The sequence below is a fragment of the Aspergillus neoniger genome, assembly GCF_003184625.1.
Source record: "Aspergillus neoniger CBS 115656 unplaced genomic scaffold BO87scaffold_14, whole genome shotgun sequence".
NCBI classification, from domain to species: Eukaryota; Fungi; Ascomycota; class Eurotiomycetes; order Eurotiales; family Aspergillaceae; genus Aspergillus; species Aspergillus neoniger.
Window position 1 is genome coordinate 104378 of NW_020291142.1, and position 20876 is coordinate 125253.

At 47.9% G+C, this 20876-nt stretch overlaps 7 protein-coding genes across 7 annotated transcripts; 3 read left to right on the plus strand and 4 right to left on the minus strand.

Annotated features, from left to right (window-relative positions):
* The first annotated feature begins 54 nt into the window (after positions 1-54).
* On the plus strand, positions 55-1675 carry BO87DRAFT_376070 (uncharacterized protein). The gene is made up of 2 exons (XM_025623201.1): positions 55-790; positions 869-1675. The coding sequence occupies exons 1-2, from the start codon at positions 222-224 to the stop codon at positions 1611-1613; spliced, it is 1314 nt and encodes a 437-aa protein (XP_025480184.1). The 5' UTR covers positions 55-221; the 3' UTR covers positions 1614-1675.
* Positions 1676-2346: 671 nt separating this feature from the next.
* Positions 2347-4180, plus strand: BO87DRAFT_458565 (MFS transporter). Its single transcript, XM_025628888.1, has 7 exons — positions 2347-2602; positions 2665-2679; positions 2743-3065; positions 3125-3387; positions 3448-3588; positions 3647-3875; positions 3957-4180. The coding sequence occupies exons 1-7, from the start codon at positions 2405-2407 to the stop codon at positions 4093-4095; spliced, it is 1308 nt and encodes a 435-aa protein (XP_025480185.1). The 5' UTR covers positions 2347-2404; the 3' UTR covers positions 4096-4180.
* A 543-nt stretch (positions 4181-4723) lies between these two features.
* Positions 4724-8692, minus strand: BO87DRAFT_307068 (uncharacterized protein; the record flags this gene model as incomplete). Its single annotated transcript, XM_025619384.1, has 14 exons — positions 4724-5112; positions 5183-5274; positions 5330-5447; positions 5513-5729; positions 5788-5846; positions 5904-5988; positions 6104-6467; positions 6530-6556; positions 6612-6816; positions 6947-7023; positions 7072-7140; positions 7199-7695; positions 7766-7818; positions 7894-8692. The coding sequence occupies 14 exons, from the start codon at positions 8690-8692 to the stop codon at positions 4724-4726; spliced, it is 3051 nt and encodes a 1016-aa protein (XP_025480186.1).
* A 5770-nt stretch (positions 8693-14462) lies between these two features.
* BO87DRAFT_40686 (uncharacterized protein) lies at positions 14463-15405 on the minus strand. Its single transcript, XM_025626026.1, has 3 exons — positions 15328-15405; positions 14827-15205; positions 14463-14744 (listed from the first exon to the last, which is right to left on the minus strand). The coding sequence occupies exons 2-3, from the start codon at positions 15069-15071 to the stop codon at positions 14555-14557; spliced, it is 435 nt and encodes a 144-aa protein (XP_025480187.1). The 5' UTR covers positions 15072-15205; positions 15328-15405; the 3' UTR covers positions 14463-14554.
* On the plus strand, positions 15287-16226 carry BO87DRAFT_435123 (uncharacterized protein; the record flags this gene model as incomplete). Its single annotated transcript, XM_025627742.1, has 3 exons — positions 15287-15430; positions 15493-15596; positions 15650-16226. 3 exons carry the CDS (start codon positions 15287-15289, stop codon positions 15906-15908), a joined length of 507 nt encoding a protein of 168 aa, XP_025480188.1. The 3' UTR covers positions 15909-16226.
* Positions 16227-16984: 758 nt separating this feature from the next.
* On the minus strand, positions 16985-18840 carry BO87DRAFT_40735 (FAD-binding oxidoreductase). Its single transcript, XM_025626065.1, has 2 exons — positions 18062-18840; positions 16985-18002 (listed from the first exon to the last, which is right to left on the minus strand). Exons 1-2 carry the CDS (start codon positions 18651-18653, stop codon positions 16996-16998), a joined length of 1599 nt encoding a protein of 532 aa, XP_025480189.1. The 5' UTR covers positions 18654-18840; the 3' UTR covers positions 16985-16995.
* Positions 18841-19502: 662 nt separating this feature from the next.
* BO87DRAFT_40740 (DUF3431 domain-containing protein) lies at positions 19503-20818 on the minus strand. The gene is made up of 4 exons (XM_025626070.1): positions 20540-20818; positions 20382-20481; positions 19749-20315; positions 19503-19689 (listed from the first exon to the last, which is right to left on the minus strand). The coding sequence occupies exons 1-4, from the start codon at positions 20667-20669 to the stop codon at positions 19620-19622; spliced, it is 867 nt and encodes a 288-aa protein (XP_025480190.1). The 5' UTR covers positions 20670-20818; the 3' UTR covers positions 19503-19619.
* Positions 20819-20876: the final 58 nt, after the last annotated feature.

The following is a 20876-nucleotide window of genomic DNA, read 5'->3' on the forward strand; positions in this document are numbered from 1 at the left end:
TTTTGGTCGTAACTCAGTCAGTCCCTTAGGGCGCATCTTTCATACATGACTACGCATTGCCAAGAGACCCTTGTTTGCTACTAAAAGCTGTTACCTGCGCTGTCTGCCTACTTTGAACTCAGTATTCCTTTAAATCCTAGCAAATGTTGCTGCCACCGTTCTAATGTTATAGCCTCGTTCCGAGTTTCTCTCTCCCTCCCCATCCTAACCACCACGAGACAATGCTCTTAATCCCTCTTAATAGAGTCACCAAGCAAGTTCTCACACATCTCCCCTATTATCTCCAGCTGCGCGCATCGAAAATTCTCATCTTTAGCCTGTTCGTCTGGCTCTTAATATTCTACTATTGCCGGATCAGCCTCTGGCGTGATCCGCACTCTGCCTTTTTCCAAGATCGCCATGTCTACGAACTGGACTACAGCCTCCACCGTGAGCGTGAGGCCTGGCATTTTATCTCGCAGCACAACTCGGCCATCGATCCACCGGACTACTTGAAGAGTGGAGGCACACCTACTGCTTGTATCGCCATGGTCACCGTTCGACGAGATTCCGACCATTACTTCGAAGCATCTGTTGGCTCGATGTTGGAAGGGTTGGATGAAAGAGAGCGACAAGCATTATTTCTCGGTATCCTATTTGCCGATACAGACCCGAGAGTTCATCCGAGTTGGGATCAGAAATGGGTGGGCAGGCTTGTGGATTCAGCGGATACTTATAATGTGTCGGAAGAGCAGTTGCAGTACTTGCAGGATCTGGAGAGGGATAAGAACTTTTATGAGAAGGGGGTCTTGTGAGTTGATGAATATGCTTCTAAACCCTTGTTCAATATCCATCTGCTTCCAGGACCAAGCCAGCTAATAGTGTGCAGCGACTATATTTACGCCCTCCGAACCTGCCAAGAAGTAAATGCTCCCTACACGATCATTTTCGAAGACGACATCATCCTCGCCACAGGGTGGTTCACGAAGACTTTGAAGGCACTCTCCGACATTTCCCAATGGAAACAACAGTCACAAGATCCCTGGATATACCTCCGTCTTTTCTACACTGAAACCTCGTTGGGGTGGAGCGACACCGACATGGCGTACAGCAACATGCCCCTGATATTCGGCCTTCTCATGCTATCTATATTCTCATCCTTAATGATACTTCGGCGCACTCGCTTTGAGCGACTTCACCTTGATACCCTGAGCATCGTGGTTATCTCTATAGTGTGCGTTCCAGCCTTCACCGCGCTCGTATACATGGCCGGCAAATACAACCTGATGCCGCTCCAAGGGGTTGTTGAGATGAACAAGTTCGGATGTTGTACTCAGGGCTTGGTGTTTCCGAGGGAGAGTGTGGATGGTCTTATTGAATTTCTTGCTGCCAGAGGACATGGTCAGACCGATTCCATGATAGAGGAATACGCTGATCAGAGCCAGTTGACTCGATATGCTCTGGCACCGCCTCAGCTGCAGCATGTGGGATTGAAGTCCAGCCGGAACAATCTTGACATCAATACGCAGAGTACGTGGGCATTTTGGTTTGAGACCAATGATGCGGCCAAATTGAGAAAGGAGCATACTGCACTTTTGGAAGATGATGGAGTGAAGAGAATGTTGAATATATAGACCATATTATCAGGATAACTACTCTAATGTCAAAATTAGTGAAATGATATGATATGTTGAAGCATGTTGGACATGAAAGTGTTGAAACTACCAGCGCCTGGGATGATTTCGTACCATGCCAAAGTCCAATAAAGTTTCCATGGTAGTACAACTACTTAGATCTACTGATGATGGAATATCAATCTTCAACAGTATACCGACATAAGTGAACTCAGTTTCCAACTTTGTGCAACCGTTCACATGAAGTCAGATAAGTTCGAGCATGTGGTTGTGAAACAAATGCCATCCGTGTAGTGGGGACACAGGAAGCTTGAATCTGAGCAATATAGCCCGACTATTGACTACCGACTATCGGAATATAATATTTCAATCTCATAATCCTATTCATTTCCCATCTTCCATTAAGCATCATAACTGCCTGTGATGATTTAATCCTATTCAGGAAGGGCCATGCAAAGTGTACCCAGACCGCCTGTCTGATGGGGTATATTACCAATTGCTTCATTGGGATAGGATCATCGTTACGATAGGCAGGAAATCAACATGTCAAATGTCCAACCAAGGGCGAGATGCAGCACAGACACTTGGCTGGCCTCTCGAGTCTCCAATGCTTTTCTCCTGGTGGGTCTGGCCATATCAACCTGGCCAGTCAAAGGCAAGTTTTAACTCATAAGGCGGGGGAAGCGTCCGTGATCACATGTAGCAGGTACTTATCAACCACAAAGCAACGTCACTAATCTTCATTTCATTTCCTCCACTGCATTATCCTATCTCCTCTCTAAAAGTACAACATGTCAACAACCACAATTGAGCTAGTTTCACAGGGACAAGAGGAGTCACAGAACCCAGTCCAACTATTCGGACCGAGTACCGAAGAGGCAATCGTACAACAGAAGCAAAAGTGGAATGATCCTCCTATCAATAGATGGCGTCTGTTAGCTACATTCATCAGTTTCACGGTCGTCGGCGCAAATGATGGTGTTTACGGAGTGAGCTCGCCTCAGTGAACCCCCGCATCAGGAAAGAATGACAAACTAATCACTCATGTTAGGCACTCGTCCCATATGTATGCGTCTGATCGGCTTAACTTGTTCCTTTCTTCCATCAGAGACACGCTGAACGTGAATAGCTTCGCGAAGACTATAGCTTGTCTACCACCGTGGTCTCTTTGATATTCGTGACTCCATTTGCCGGATATACGATAGCCACGCTCATCGTCAACAAGATTCACATGACGCTTGGACAGCGTGGTATAGCAATGATCGGTCCCCTATGCCATATCATTCCATATGTGATTATGGCCATCCATCCGCCCTGGCCGGCAATGCTAGCTGTCTATGTAATTGTTGGCTTGGGCAATGGTCTCATCGACGCGGCATGGAATTCCTGGATCGCTGATATGGCCAACGCGAATGCTATGATGGGGGTCCTACAAGCATTCTATGGTCTCGGGTATGTGGCTATAGACAAGACCTCTGACCATCAATTAGCAATACTAAGTACCACTGCAGGGCAACCATCAGTCCACTGGTTGGAACTCAGATGATCAAGTCGGGTCTTCGCTGGAACTACTTTTACTACACACTACTTGGTGCATCCGTTCTAGACCTAATGGTGAGCTCTACTCTATTCTGGGGAGAAAATGCGGCAAGCTACAGAGCCAAGAACCACAGAGGTACCGATAGTGGCGGTGGAAGCAGAACCACAGAGGCTATGAAAAGCCCTATTACCTGGCTGATGGCTGTTTGGCTGTTTGTGTACATGGGAGTTGAAGGTGCGCCAATCCACCAGATCGTTGAATCGAATGACCAAACTGATGAGTGAATCTGATAAGTATCGGTGGGTGGCTGGGTCGTGGACTTTATGGTCCAGGTTCGCCATGGCGAGCCCTACGAATCGGGTCTGATTCCAACCGGATTTTGGGCTGGTGTCACCGTGGGCCGTCTTGTTCTCGGTTTTGTGAACGACAGGTTGGGCACGTTCTTCCTCCCCCCTTCAAGACCTAATTACATAAATACTGACTTGCGATGAAGGAGAGCGAATTGCTATCAGCATTTATCTAGCCATTTCAATCGCCCTAGAGCTCATCTTCTGGCTCGTACCGCAGTTCATCGTGTCCGCAGTGGCCGTCTCGCTGCTCGGTTTCTTCACTGGCCCTCTCTTTCCCGCAGCCATTGTTGTGGCGGCTAAGCTGCTCCCTAAGCACCTACATACCCCTGGAATCGGACTTGCGTCGGCGTTGGCTGGCGGGGGCGGAGCAATGTACGTTTACCTCCCTTACTTCACAATGGTCCACGCCCTATTTCTGCTTGGCATCCTTGGCTAATCCCACTTTGATCAAAGACTCCCATTTGTTGCTGGTGCTATATCCGGGGCGCGCGGAGTACAGAGTCTGCAGCCATTCGTCCTCGCATTATTGATTGCGTTGATCACTATATGGGTGCTGCTCCCTCGGAGGAAGCATCATGCTTATGGTGTTTGAGGCGGTGGTATAACTTCGTGGCTAAATACAGGGAGACTTGTAAAACAAACAGGTATTTTTACGAATTTGATACAGTTATGTGCAGACATATCGTCTTAGAACGTTATATATTATTTTACAAGAGAGTGTAGTGCGCCTCTAAGTGCACTCACTATTAAACATTCTTTCTTACTAAGACCTTTTCTCAAAGAAAGCTGTATGTCCAATGTAAATTGCAACAAAGTTCCAGTTGGGAATGAACGAATTAAATGTAATTGTTTTCAATCATAATTACTATTAAAGTTATAAGTAGGCGTATTGCTGACTTGACTACCAAAACACTGGATTTATTTGTAAATCCTTTTCATATGGAGATAGGCTCAATCTATAACATTGTTCATGTTCTCTGCCGCCTATGCTCTTACATTGTAACACATATGACACATAATAAAAATTGACGAGAAACTTCAAAATGCCTTGATAAGACATGTAAAGGCCGCTGCAGACCGAATGGAAATATATAACTTCAAGACAAGACAGGAGGCCTTGGGTCGCTGTATATAGTCTTGATAGTCAAAAAGAGAAAACCCTCCATGAACATTCCTTAGTCTGTATTTCATTGAACAAGCCCTCCGGTCACTTCAAACCACTAGATTATATCGCGACAATTTATCCCTCCTCTCACTAGCCGATGAAATGCATATAGGCTCTTCGTGCCACTCTCCCAGCTCAACCCTAGCACGATTGTCTGAGCATTTCCCAAGGCTCTTTGACATGTTTCCACCCTTCGCTTGACTCCTTCTGTACATTCGGGATTCTCTCCAGCTTCAGATATTTCTCCTTCCACAGTGACCGTAGCATGCAAATCTCGGGTGATATTAGCAACTTCCTCGCTAAGCTTCTGATTCAACTGTTCAAATGCTTCGTCGATCATTTCTTCATAGTCGAGGGCAATATTGTCAGCGAAGTCTTGGAAAAGACTACGTGAACTGAGATGACGATTCATGGTTTGCTTCCGACGCGAATCACTTCCCGTTCCTATGCGAGCCATTTTGCATTAGCACCAAAAGAAAATGTGATTGAATGGAAGATAAGAGAAATAGCATACCACTTTGTTGCATGCAAAGGTTATAGACTGGACGCATAACTCCCGCAATATATGAGCTCGCGTGTCCACCCACTGTGTCATCCATGATATTTCTGCAAATCAAATTAGTCCATCTCTCATAGTAGCATACAGATTCGTGCACAATACTCAGTGTCATCAATTAGACGTTCTATGGAGCAATGAAGAGCGTCCAGTATACACGTCCGTCGCATTCGGAGGTTCAGTAGCAAGTTTCCTAGGGTTTCTGGGGCCAGATCCCGTTGCTCTGACAAGTGAATAGTCAATGACACCAGGTCTTTAACCCTTGAGGGCGCTTGGGAATTGGCGTACCGTGTATAGAATCATGCACCCCTTGAAATATCCTGGAGATTTCGTCTTCGAGCTTCTTACCCTCTTCTTCAAGCCAGTTGAGCACGGAATCCCACGCCAGAGATAGCTGGTCAATTCCCGAGCCGAGAATCTCTTCGTTCCAGCATCGATACGGTTGTTTTGCCGTTTCATACGTTCCGTAGTTGCGACAGAACGCTGCATATGTCATGTGGTGCCACTTGCAGGTAGCCAAAATTAGGTACGAATGTTTTTGGGATACCGTGGGTCCCACTTACATTTGCCCATTCCAAGCTCGCCTCGACTGCATCGTCCCTCCAATCACGTCGACTTCGGCCTGTATGAAGGGTTATTTACTTTGGTCTTCATGACTGGGTTGTAGGTCGGTGCCTACGAATTTGTTGTGTAATGGCATCGGAAAATTTCCTCCTGAGGCTACTCTGTAATGAGTGTACCTGCGAGCCATCATGAGTTGTGCTCTACGCGAATTAGCAATCTTGGCATTTATAACTAAGCAGCAGATAGTAGACGCAGTTTTGGAGCCTGCACCTAGACAGGGCAAAGTGCATTTGGATTTTAGGACAATTACCGTACCCCTTTCAGAGTGCCTTCGGCTTCAGTCAAAACCCGTCGCAAGACTTCTGCTCGGGCCATAGTCATGATGCTAGTCCCTGCTAAGGCCCATTGCGTGATAGAACCCAGCAGCGCTGGTACTTCATGTTGGAGATAAGACACCGTGGCTCGGAACTGCGCATCTGCCGGCACTGATTGGCAGTACCGTCGAAGTTCTTGGATACCACTGAGTGCCAGATACCCATTGGCCTGTCGTGGATCGTCCTCTCGATGGTCAGAGTAGAGCTTATTGCTCACGCAGAATATGCGAGCCATCCCCCCCCAGGCATGCAACAAAGAGTTGGTCACAGATGTATTTCTTCGAATGACGAGGAAGTTCATCAACCTGGCAAGTTTCAGATTAGACTAATATCTCAACTTAAGACAACCAAAGTAGGGGTTTCTTACTGAAGCTCAAGGGTTTCTTTCTGATCCCTGTAATGAATGAGATATAGGAAAATTTGGAGTATCGTACATCGGTGCCACTTACCTGAGGTTACTTTCTTCTGCAGCGAGACTCTGCATCTTACTTCCGTGCGATTTTCGTCTGCGAGTACCTGTCTGCACGATTTTGCGATCGAGCTGCCGGATTTGGTTGTTCATGTTCCGGATACGTACAGCATCTGCTGCAGGAGCGGTACGTGCCGTCTCTTCGGAATTGACGTCCTGGATTTTAGTGGTCACTTTCATGTCACCTAGATAATGAATCCGAAAAGCACTTACCTCGGAGCGAGTACACACAATGCGGATAGGTTGATCCCGCGCACATCGACGGATGATATCCCTTATTGACTGATCGGTTGTACATCGCATAATATTACTCACAATAAACACCTCGTCGCAGCTGTGGCGTAGGTACCTTTCGGTCGCTCGCACCCGAGCGTAGTTTAAGTCGCGAAATCCTGAACATTGTGCTCTTAGCTTAATTCTGCATGACACCATTATAATACCTCGGTAAGATACCTGGGAGGTCGGCCAAAACTAAACCTGTGCGTAGAACGGGCGAGCGCAAATAGACCCTATGTATAAATTAGCCACATAACGCAGCATTTGCTTAACATCACTTCTGATATATACCTGACCAACTTCACAAACGGCCACAAAGCAGGGTTATCACCGTCATCATCGTTGGCCATCAGTCTGTCAAGATGCTTCATGCATTGATCCGCATGGTGAGACACAACCGTATACTGTAGGTTATCACGCCCTCCTGGTCGGGTATCTAAACCCGCCATGGCCCACTCCAGCAAGGTCCTCATGATTGTAGCGACGGCCTCGTCTCCTTCCTGGGCAAGGAAGTCAATTTCCAGGTCCCGCTCATGAGGAAAGAGGGATTTCAAGGTGTCCCAGGCTCTTTTGGCCGCAACTTTGATATTCTCCTGCTCTTCTGACGTTCTCACTTCACGAAAGGCTTCGGTGTAGTATTTCCGAATGCTCGATAAAAGCTCCTCGAGGAGCTCACGGATCTCGTCATTGTCCATGAAATCTGCAACAACAGTATAGTTTTCTGGATAGGTATCATTTACACTTCGGAATTCGGTAACGACAGTGGTGCAGGCAGCGCCGTCTCCGCTCTATGGGAAGGGTAGACCATCGGGTGTTAGCCTCTCAAAGGTATATTATAATGATTTATTTTGAACCCACCGACCGAGCCAAGCTCTCTTGATCTAGAAGTGAATTTATCAAACTGCTCTTCCCTGTTCGTATGGATCAGCCTCTCAACGTACGTGTAGCAGCACCACCCTGTCTCAGCTATTTTTCCCGATACTTACCAACACCCGAGTCGCCGATGAAGCCTACCGTGCGTGTCGCTGGATAAGCGAATCGACTTGCTTCACGTGTCTTTTCATAAAGCTTGGACAAATCACTAGTATTGTCGTGGGCAAGGGCGTTACCGCTCATTATTTGTGCAAGACTCGTTAGTTCACTCCTGACATCTCGCAGCGCATTCTGAAGTCGAATATCATATATAGGCTCCTGGGGAAGAGACTCATGACGAATGTTGTAGGCATCATCATCATCTTCTTCCGCTGCATCTCCCTCACTGTCGAGTGTAGAGCTCCTGTCGGAATCAGAAACATAACTATCTGCGTCTCCCAGATTTAGATTCCGGAAATGAGAGCTGACATCTGCCGAGGGCGAGGTTGGTGTAGGTGACCGTTGTTGGCTTGGTCGTACATAAGAGGGACCTATAGGGCTAGGGGTAGAATTGTGCAGATCCCGGTAGGTTGTACGATGGGCGCTGCGCGTAGGTGTTAAGCCAGAATCGTTATGAACTATGCTTGATTGATTGATTGGTGGCTGTTGGGCTGTCGGAGAGATGCTATCGCTCAGATGGAGATTCTCAAAAAGCAACCGCGTGGTTGGCGTCGTAGAGGATCGGCGACCTTCTGGGGTAGCTGAGTTGAAGCCGTCGACGGACGAATTCGGGGTCAGGCATTCGGGAGACGATGGGCTGCAAGAGAAGGTAAACTCGACCGAAGGAAGAGGCTGATCTCTGTTTATAGAAGATGGGATCGCTTCCGCGCTCCTAGTAGGAGTAGTACTGTGTTGATCTGCGGTGTCAGCCATGACGCTGTTGTTGCATACCTGATGTCTACTATGCGGAAAGTAGTTGTCGAGAATATCAGTGTCTGGGGAGTCATGATCATTATAAGAAAAGGAGGCTGAGCATGCGGGGCTTTGTACGGCGCCTATGAGCGTTTCATGTGGTGGAGAACATTGCGTGGGAAAGAGCCGTCTCCTGCTAGCCTCGGCGCCAAACATTCCTAGCCAGAAGCACGCAACACTAGTCACCACGAAAGTTGCAGGGGTTCGGTCGCTTTAATTGCCCTCCTTGGAATGAACTGGAAGTGTATTTGGGATAAGAATAGTCCTCCAACTTGATCCCATTGCTGCCAACGGATAACTCGGAAACCCGGGTATGTAGGATCCTCATGTATTCAGTTGTAGTCAAATTACCATTGCTGAACTCAACATGATTGTGGCATTGTAAATCACCGGAGGCTCAGTTTCTTGCGTGATCTTATCTGCGGCAGCTAGGGCTGCCCATCAAGAGCTTCTTCTCATCGTGTCGCCGCTTTCCTGGATGGCTTCTTAAAGCTGGTGTTAGTTCGCTGACCATTGTCACTTCCGCTGCAACTCGCCGTTAAACACGCTCCTGCCAATGTCGGTATAGAACACTGGACTATAGGATGTCGTTCCTCAATCTCCCAGATGTGTGCTGATAATCCGTCAATCCTTCAGGACACACTCTCCCTTTGTACTTACTGTTTGCGGGTCTGAATATGAGATAATAACCAGGACGGTCGATTTAGCCAGTCGGGGTTGGACGCTTAGACGATAGGGCAAAGCCGCGACGGCCCGGTGCAACCTTAAGAGCCACTAACCGTTCAAGCACTTTACTCAGTCCGGAAATACTACGAGTCAGCTGTCGTCCTACTAGTGCGGATTAGTCTCGACAGATATTTGTCCCATATCCCAATCGTGTGCTTTCACAATCATAACCCCGCGATGGTCGTGACCATTATCAGCAACTAACCAATAGTGATAAGTTATACCAAGTCATGCACGGCATGGCCGAGGGAAAGAGATTACAACTTGTCTAGTAAAATAGGGAAGGTGAACTAATTTTCGGGGCTCGGCCTACTATACCACACTAATGTGTCTCGCTACCATACAAAGTTGCGGGGATGGTACTTAGTTTCGCTGGCTAAGTTCACACAGCCTCACGTAAGAAATGTGCTCTCTCCAGAAACGGTTGTTCGTTTCTTAGAGGCCAAATCACCAAGCCCATATTCACGTGACTGCTCAGGCCATGAGTGGTTGACAATGATGATTTTGATCAGTTGTCCAGTATAATCCATTCCACCCTTCAAGTCTAATATTCCAATTTCTCTTGAGCAAAAATTTACAACAAACTTCTTTTGAAGGCACTCCCAAAGCAATAAATAACTACTTCTGAACATAAGTCTACGAACGAACAAGCCTCTCACTTGTGTTCTTTCCATGTAGGATGACCCGACTTTCAAGATAGATCCTTGGGTGCTCTTTACCTATACTTTGGTGTTGAAGTCATAAGAAACCCCAGTAAGCAAGGCGTATATAGCAAGACATCCTTATTCAAAATAACTGACTCTCTTGAAGTGATTACATGCAGATCTTGGTAATTATTTAACATCACATAAATGGGTAGGCCATGAATAAACTGGGTACGCCACAGGTTCGACGTAGTAACATATAAAATGGAAGAGAGATTAGCACTATTGACCATGTGTCTCCATCAAAAGATATAGGTAGATCATCACCATCAATAGCAAATAGCGCTGTAAGTTAGTTCGAGGCCAAGAACCTAGGATTTGGTAAGATATATTTAAAGATAACTTTTCGTTGTCTTTCCATCAATATGTAGTCTGCTATTTTAAGCTAAGTGCCTGCTGATGAATACACTCAAAGGTAGCTTGACAACATCTGTTCTGTCTACAAGTCACAGTCACACTCCTTCCTACATCAATTTCTTCGACTATAAATATTGTGGCCGTTGTTTCGATAGCAGCTAAATAGTGGCTATTCGTTCCCATAATTTATAAACAGACATTGCTGCCTAGTAGTTTATTCTATAGCTCTTAATTCCAACTACGTTCAAGTTTATCTTGTCATATACCGACAATAGAAGAAGAAGTGCTTTGGCGACACCCGTTCATTTATTACCAAGTATATATATTGGGTGGTAGGGTATTTTTTGCCTTTCCAACTCGGAGGGTTCGTGGGAGGTATATACTCCATGTATGTGGCCATATGAGAAAATATTCACCGCTAGGCTCAATCCAATAATCGTTACAGCCATACATGTGCGGTTGCCCCATTGCAAGATCGTATTATTAAATTACCAATCAGAAGGGAATATAGGCAGTTAATAATGCGCCAGTGACGCAGAATTTAGTTTCACAGCGGCTGCAGCTATTCCTTTATTCTACTTCCAACACTGACGCCCCTGATATATAAGGGTGCCTATTGTCCGCGATGACTTAGACATCAAGGTATCTTTTTGGCTTCTCAGGATATCCAATATTCATATATAGTATATTTCTTTCCCTTCGCCTACTGAGCCCTTTATTTGGCAGAAGGCAGTCGGGATGCACGTTAATATATGCACAACAGCAAATATCGCCGACTCCTACTTCAATAATAACATTTTTAGATTTCACTCCGGTGTCTTCAACAACAACAACTCCCGATGATTCGGAAGATGGCAAGTCTGCTATACTATATAAATCGGATGCTTCGGTTACAGATAGAAGAGTCATTGATACCCATCGCCCAGTTCCTGAGAATCTTCAGCAGCTCGTATTCCCACACGCCAAAGATGAGCAGATAGTGAATACTGCTCTCATGGCACTTCTGAATACCCCTACAACCGAGTTGCCTATACCAACATTGTGGCTGGATGCTGCACAGGGTATTTTCTTTTCCTTCTCGGCCAAATATGAAGCTGCCAAGAATGAGGCTCGAACGGGCGGATATCTCGTCAACGGCAATGAGAATCCTTCTTAATCTCTCATCGAGGTAAAACCGGTCACTTGGGCGAAACAGGAAGCAGATTCAATTGGGAGCTCAGATTTCAGGTTGGATTAGAAAGGAATGTGATGCTCTTCGAGTCACGCTGTAGGTTCTCTCCTTCAATACCTGTCTTTCTCCAAACTTATATTAACGGCATATAGATGCTCTGATGTATCTCAAGATCGGCACGAAATATTCATAACATTTTCAGAATATGATAACATCAGTCGCCGGAGACCCGCATGCACCGAACTCCCGTCAATCTTAACTATGCATCAATTAATATGGACTGTGGGATACTACCATTTCCGGACCCACACCCTATATCGAGGCTAATATCACGAACGCGGGGACAGATTAATCATCCAAATATCGGAACACTCTGGTCGGCCTTTGACTTCTTATGCTAACTGTCAGTTCTATAGTCCTAGTCATTGTCAGTCCTGAGTTTGATCTGGTTTCCTTATAGCAACCCACATATACATCTTGACATTTTATGATTCAACCTTCAATATTACTATATAATCCAGCTTTAAACAGGCCGATGAAACTCTCATCAGTTCTTAATGCACTCAGGCTGTTCATGATACTGCACTCTGTCGCGTGTTCTAGCACTATCCGACATTCATTAAGTACCTTTCTCAAGTTGTCGGCCAGGTCAACTCTTTGTATAGATTGAATAAAGGAACCTTTTAAGATCTTACTCACATACCCACTCCCTGATTAACTAAGCCTGGTATGTAAACAAACAGCATATAGTAGAGACTCGATGATACAGTAGCTTGAATATGCTTCAATCCTCTGAAAGCAACGGGTTATGTAAGATTCGGTGCCAGTGAGTTGTTCAACTTGTCCTTTATATAACTACTTTGTTTGGTTTTTATGAAGTCGAAGAAGTTATTCCAAAGTAGTCTCGTACTCATTTTTGACTTTAAGTATACGGTGGAATGGGAGGAGTGCTAGTTCTCGCTTGTACCCATGACCACCAATGAGTAGCGGCAGCGCCCCGTATCGAGCGCTCTACACAGTAGTACTTAGCGGGACAAGACAACCAAACACCAATCATGTTAGGGATCATCATGATCAGCTCTGCACCCTTGTCAGTTTTGTCAGAAGTTAATCAGCATCCTGCCTGTTCCGTAGAGACCGTACTTTCGACACACTCTACAAAGTAAATAGTCTTTACTGATTTCATGCCCAACTGACTGGTAGTGCGGTCTCAAAAATGAGAAGCAGACCCCCCTTGCCTAGATAGGCAGATTCAAAACACGCGAAATCAACGCGTAACCGGATCTATGCGTATACACAAGTATACTTTTTTAGCTTTGGGCAAGGACTTGAACAGGCTCGAGTAACAAGAACAAGAATTCGAGTCAAAAACCATGGCGGGGGTGAAGTCTAAATGAATAAAAGTTCAATAGCTGTCCCCGTGGCTGGAAATAGTCCGAGCATGATTATGGTGGATGGGAGGGTTGGGATCCCCGGATAAGCAAGATTGATCACGATGGAATAAAATGCAAGGGAAACCTGGCCAGCCAGTTGTAAGTGACTGCTGGCAGTGGTAGATTATAGGTTGAGTTTAGGTTGGCAAGTAGGTGTCATGTGTTTCTTTGGTTTTTCTTTTGGGGGAGGGGAGGGGAGGGGGAAGGAAAGTAGGTTTCGGTTATTGAGTTCGGGTTGAGAGGTACGAGAGTTTGGGAGGGTTAGGTAGCTCTTGTATGCAGGGAGGTGAGAGATAGCTATGATAGCTACTCTGTAGGATATAGTTTAAAGGGAGAGGAGAAGAGGGGGAAAAGAGGGGAACACACATGCATACTTTGGATGCGGTGTACATGCCTACCTGCATTACAGACGGGATGTCATAACAAACAACCAAAAGGGCATCCCTGCTGCAAGAGACAAACCTGCGGGTAACAGCTGTGGTGGTGGTGGTGGTGGTGGTGGTGGTGGTGGTTGAGAGTGTAGAGCGGGATACCAAAGAGTGGATCAACCGGAAGAGACGGGAAGGTGTCGACCCAATATTCATGGCCATCCAATTCCTGCTCTCATTCAGCCTTGTGGGTCCGGCATCACAGGTCCATTGTTGAGTCACGAAGCCTACTCTGAACAAGCCATCTCGTCGAAAAGAATGGAAGAGAGGGAGGGATGGATAACCACGGAAAGGGAGGAGCAGATGACTGCTGGAAACCGAGGAGGGATGATCTCATTCTGCCGACCGTTCCGGGATGCGAGGATCTGCAGAAGTACAAAGCACGGCGGAAGATTTAGTCTTGCTGTAGCTCGAAGCTTCTCGAGAGAGGGAGGAGAGAAAGAGGGAAGGTGGGATTGTGCATTGACTGATTATTGATCCCGCTGGAACCCGGCGGGTTGCACGATGGGAGGTGGCGTGGTCGCCATTGGTCTGTGCCGAAGCTGGTGGAAGCTGCTTGATGACCGCCGCTGAGTAAAGGGCTGAGTCACGGTGAAATCATACATTCTTGTAGTTGGTTATTCAGTATGAAGAAAACTAGATGATTCTGTTAATGGAATGGTTGATAGAATGGAATGAATAATGTAGGAAGAATGATGGAAAACGGTAGAAATGAAGCCAAAAGGGAGTATGGAGTATAGAGATTAGAGAGGAAAGGAAAAAGACCGAAGGAAATCCGGCCAAGATCCAGACCGGGCGATCCCCCGTGACGCCAAGCCATGACGATGGAAGTTGAGTGGCTTCACGCCCTCATTTCTTCAATCAATCAATCAATCACTCACCTTTCAGTCACGCAACCTGGAAAAGAATCATGAGTTGACCAACAACATCTCGTCTCCCTTGCCTGGTCCGTTCCGGCTCTGTCCATCTGGCTCCATCCATCAGTCCATGGTCCACGCAGATCCTCACACTAGCCATGCCGGACCTGATCCCCGCCCTGGCTGTGATGCAGACCCAGCTGTGTTGTAGCGCTTGTTGTTGCTGCTGTGATGGCCACTGCGTTCCATCTCGGTTGGGCACCCCTCTTGTCCTAGGAACAGTATGATGCTGTCCCCAACCTTAGCATGCCTCTGTTGATGTGGTCTTCCTGCACAACTACGGCAATCTGGTCAGTGCAATCACACAACCCCTACTACCTTCCCGACGCAACGACTGGTCCGCCTCGGAACTGACTTACTTCATGCAGAGGAAATTATGACGCATCTGGGGGAAAGCGCAAAAAAACCCGCCAAAGCTGGCTCTCCTTCCGTTGGCGTCGCTCAGCTTTCCCTGGAAAGGCCACTGCACAGGGCCAGAAAACTTTCGGCTCAAGCTCCTGAAAAAAAAAAAAAAAAATAATAATAATAATAATACAAACATCCTCTGACGTAAAAGATACGCCCCGTTGATCCGGTCCACCATGCACCCTTCCGTTCTATCCATTCAAGCCGGCCAGGCGACATATAAAGAACCTTGTCCTGGTCTTCCACTCCTAGGCATTCTCCTCCCCTCTTCAGTATCCATTCATCAGAGCCGGACCAACCAGTCTGTCAGTGGAACTGAGCTTCTCTTTGCGCCTCGCCCAATAAACTACCAGTTGCTCTCCTAATTCACTTTATTGCCATCTCTATACACTTTCAGTCCAGTCAACCGCAGCCATGTTCTCCAGTACCGTGGCCCGTCCACTACAGCTGGCTACTCGGTTCATGCAGTGGGCCAGTGCAGTCATCGTGATGGGTATCACTTCATACTTCATCCACAAGGGACCTCGCGGCCAGCACACTATCTACTGGGAAGTCATTGTAAGCATGCTCCTATCCTTGATGTAAACAAGTCGAACCTTATCATACTAACCATGGATTAGTCGACCATGTCTGTTGTCTTCTTCCTGCCCGCCTTCATCTCGCCGTTCATGCCCAATGCCCTAAGCAAGTTTGTCCTGATCATCGATGTCATCTTCTCATACCTGTATGTGCCATCCAATCAACCATGCCATGTGCTGTTACTGACTATAACCACAGCTGGCTCACAGCCTTCATCTTTGCCGCGCAAGACTACAACTGGCACAACTGCGCCTTCAACTCTCCCCCCGGCCTGTCCTGCTCTAAGAAGAAGGCCAACGAAGCTTTCATCTTCCTGACCTTCATCTTCACCTTCTTCGCCATTTTCCTCGAAGTCGGTGCCCTCTGGGCCTACCGGCGCGAGAGCACCCCCGTCCGGGAGAAGAACACTGGTGGCGCCCACGGCGGTCCTGCTGACGCGCCTCTGGCCGCAGCCTAGACTTCAGGCTCTACCTGATAAAGCCATCTCGTCGTGTGACGGCGACTACATATGCCAACGTCCTCTCTTGCGCAGCATCCATCCGTCTGCATCTACGTCCTGCACAGGAAAGAGAAGTCGTCCATCTCCCGCGAGATGAGGATTCGATACCCCTTTCTTGTCTCTCTTTTATACGACCATGATACCACAGTTGACTTTGGCTTTGATTGAACATCTACCATTAATACTGATGATGTTTATACTTCTGATATCCCTGCATACTAATGTCCCTTCGTTAATGTCTGTACGACTTGAACATGCTTGAAACGACCTGAAGAACACGGAGTAGGTGGTGGGTGTGGATGTGGGTGTGGATGTGCATAGATGGACCGGGGTTGTGCCTAGGATCGTTACTGTTACTAATACTATCTTTACTAATTACGTTACCACCATAACATAATCCTGTCTTTGTCACTCTTTCCAGATCTGATTTTAATTCTCTGCTGCATCAGGGCCATCCAATGTATAATAATAGTACAATAATAACATATAATCTGTCTAAAATGATGATATATCAAACGATGCGATCTTATCTTCCCCCCCCACCCCCAACACCAAGAAAAAAATATTATAAAGTTAGTTTAGTAGTAGCCGATTGACTCGTACCTAGTCATAGAAATAATGTTTGAGTTAAGCAGGGCCCACATAGGAAAGGAACACATACTGACTGCTATGTATATATATATATGTGCTTAATATCGGAATGATGTTTTCGAGGGACCTTCAGAAGTTGATGTTTGAAAAAGTACGGAGTAGTACAATAGTAACTTAAGTTACTATACATGACTCTGGGTTTATTGTTCTGTCTGTCTGTCTGTTACTACCTAGCTGTGCTTATATCAGAGTAGTAGGGTATACCAGCGCCTCATCAGAATACGCAAGATTGCAAAAAGAGTCCGTCATGTCTATTCATAGTCTATCTATTTATTGCTTCAAAAGTCTATCCAAGTCGTCATCTTTCTTCTCTCGTTTCAAACAAGGTTCCATCTACGCGTACAATACCGCATACACCCGCATATTCAGCTGATCGTACATATGCATACACCCATCATGCACGTCCCAATCCCTGTGGAAAATCCAAAATATCCAAAGGGTCCCACTTCTTCTTGATCTCCTTCAGCCGGTCCAAGGCATCTCCATAATACATCTCTGCCCAATCCTGCAAGTACGGATCGATATAATTCTGATATGCTTGCCAACCACCCTCAGGATCGGCCTGGCGCACTGCATCCGCGACGTCGGAAAGCCTGTCAACCGCAGTCTCCCGTGCTGACGCATTTGTGAACCCCGGGAAATCCCAAGCATAGATTTGCGACATGAAGAGATTGTTTCGATGATTGAAGGCCATGGGCCCGACAGTGTCATCCGGGGGAAGGGTGGTGACGGCATCTGGACCGTTCAAGTCGAAGGAGATAAAGGCATCAGGCCCGGCTGGCTGGATGGCAGAAAATATATTCGCGATGGAGGTGCTAGTGTAGTAAGGGTGACCGTCGTCGAAGAGGGATTTGGCGTAATAGGGTTGTGGAACAGACGGGGAGTCGAGGTCACCCATGAGATTGGTGAGAGCGGAGACCCAGTTTGTGTAAAAGGATCTTGTGGTTGTGAGGGGCTGAATGGACTGGCGTGCGAGTGGGGAAAGGAGGCGGTCGATAGTTCTGTTGTAGGCGGCGGAATCGCCGAGGTATTGGCCAGTGAAGGTGCAATAGGCCTTAGGGGCCTGGTAGCCACCATCTACGATGAGTTCTCCACCCAGGGAGGTTGGAAAGCCAGCGGAGGAGGTCGCCGGTAGGGAACCGATCTCTTGTAGGGTTAGAAGGACCTGTACGCAGTCTGACTGAGTCGCGAAGCCAATGTTGTAGTTGACGATGGCCGTTGGAGCGGGCTCCATGCGGTAGGTGAACGACGTCACAATTCCAAAATTGTTGGAGCCAGCACCGCGAAGTGCCCACCAGAGGTCATCATTCTCGTCGTCTGTAGATGAGGTATTGGACTTTGCTGCCTTGGGGCTGATCGTTCGAATGCGGCCGGTCACGTCCACAAGCTCCAGTGAGACCACTTTCCATGAAATTAGCTCGGATCGTCGCGTAAGAACTAGAAGTGAGCATTCAACTTACATCTGTCTACTAGCCATCCCCACTCGCGAGAGGTAAACCCCCAGCCACCCCCCAGACTGTGCCCAGCTACTCCCACCCCCGGACAGGTGCCATGAGGCAAGGCATATTCCGCGCGACCCATGGCCAGGGCCAGCGGGCCAAGCTTCTGACCCATTTGCACGGTTACCTCCTGCGTGCTCTCGTCCAGGGCAATGTCGGTCATTTGGCTGGAGTCAATGACGACTTGTCCTGAAAGACTGTACGCAGCATAGCCATGGCCACCACCACGGGTCGTGAGAGTGACCCGACCCTGCTCGGCTGCCACGCAGCGAACAGTAGCAGCAACTTGTTCCGTTGAATTTGGAATGACAACAGCTTGAGGATGAGGGTGATAGTTGCTGTTGTCTGCCACCGTGAGATTCGAGTACCCAGCATCCGTGGCGTACACAACGGAGGCGCCAGTGGCTCCTAGACAGGATGCAAGGGCTCTCGGCAGCGCGCCATTGTTGGCCGCTGCGGGGGTGGAGATGTTCCCAGGGTTCTGGTGTAGGGCTGCGAGTTGGTTGGGCAGCGTCAACAAGACTGCTGCCGTGAATATGACTGGAGGAGCCATGACGTGAATCGTAAAGGTGGGTGATACCGTGGTAAACAGGACCAAGGGGCATACCAAGGACTGGTGCAATGTCCTTGGCCGGTTTTCTTGGGGAAAAATCGAGGAAATGTAAGGGGTAGCGGTGTGCACTAAGTCAATTCGCGGTTCGGATCGGCGGGAAAAGAAATGGGAAAGATGCCATTTTATCAAGGGGTACGCTCATTCCGGGGGATCTGATGGGTTTCAGAGGCGCCGACAGATATAGAAGTCATTCTCAGATCTCTCCCCAATACGCCTTCCGCGGCTGTAACTCCACATACATTCCTTCCTCCGCATGCATCTCCTTATCACCAACCAGAGTCACATCTCCCCCTCTACCCCTCCAAATTCTCCTGTTAATCGACGGATAAGAATCTCGCCCGTCGGGCTTCATCTGAGACATGACCGCATCCCTGTCTATCCTGCATCGCCTTCGTTGGGGGTGCTTTGTTGGCTGCAATGATCACCGTTCCAAAATCAGCCAATGTTCCTTTGCTAGCCCTTAGTCACCACATAAGCACAAGGTTTTATTGATACGAGGCCGGAAGTCGGGCAGAAGGGTGACCGATAATGAGCAGCCGGCAGTCTCGGCTCGCATACGAAACACGGAGAAACTACCTGAGAGGACAATGCCTCTGTCCACCATCTATCTATCAGCTTGCCCATACGCTGCAGAATAAGAAGACTTGCAAGGCGAGGCAGGCGCGCTGACATATTGCAGGGGCAGGAGGCTGTATGGAGCGGTCAGGACACCAGTTAGGCCCGACATCTGAATCCTGCGCGGCTGTGTAGTGATATCACACTGGCCGGTGATGAATCAGCCGCAACAGGCTCACACGCATACTTACGCTGTCAGCCTAGTATTTACGGTCGCACCAGAAGGAGCCATAAGACCTGACTCAGCTTATGCAGGAATTTGGCCCAACAAAGTGCCAAAGATGTCGTGACTCAAGAGCCAGCATCGATTTCTGGGCACATCGCGTAAAGCTCACAATAACACTGTTGGACATCGGGGCATCTGGTATATCGAGTCAGCATTTTTTCCATATTGCATCAGATAGAGTTCGCAGCACATACGAAACAGGCTGCTCAAGGAAGATGATATGCCAGAGCATCTCAAAGACCGACCCCGCCGCAAAACTATCCATATCGGTCGCCAAAGCCCAGTCGCGTATTCGCACATAGTCATCTCGTGGCCGTTCCCGGATCCGGTCCCTTGTTAGTACAAATTGACCACAACAGACCCCACCGATCTCGGTAGGGACCTGGTCCCGCGGCACGGAGAACATGTCCATGTAGATAGAGGTGAAGTTGCGATACACCACGTTATGATTCGACTCCATGGCTGGATCAAAGGGACGCACGGCCACGGGACATCCTGGGCGGTGCTCACAGCGGAGATTCGCATACCCAGCCTTGTTCACGGCGTCCAGGCTGAGTTTTTGGAGCAGGGAAGATGAAGCCATGTCGCCAACATCGTTATGCCACTGAGTGGCGGAGGCATGCATGAAAGCCGTAACATCCGCAAGGTAGTCGTAGTGTTCAATGATGTGGGTCAGGTATGCCATGCCCTCGCGGGCCTTGTTTGCCGGGATAGGACGGTATCCAGGCTCTTTGTCGGAGGTGTAGATGTAAGGTTTCCAACTTTCCAACTAGTGAGCATACCGTGACAAGAATTCGACCGGGAGGAATTGAGTCTAGTACACTTACTGGGGCTTGAGAGCGTAGGCCCAGGCGACATCCTCAGAGCTAGTTTTGGCCAGAACCAGTGCGTTCGGTTTGTGCCTGGCCGGATGTTTCTCGACTCGACCTGCATAGCGTTAGCTACCCTGGTGATATCAATTCCGAGCTTGGGGGTGGAATCGTACTCAGAACTAAGGTGAGATCATCCTTCAGCAGTCTGATGTACAGTAGAGCCAGGAGCCCCAAGCAAAACATGGTGAAGCACCATGTATACAAGCGCCTGGAGCACACGGGCAGACCCAGCGATTGGACCATTCTGTGTAGATCCCACTCACGGGGGAATAAATCGGGCTTCGAAGACGCTGGTGTCTTTGAAGTGATCTCACCCAAGGCCGTTGGGGAGGGAGTAAATGGGAGGGTTGATGAATAGGGTCAGCCTTGCATGATGATTCTCGCATTAAAGTTTGGAGACCCTGCAGCATCGGGGTTTGAGAATGGTGGCTTTTGCTGGTCAGCGAGGCC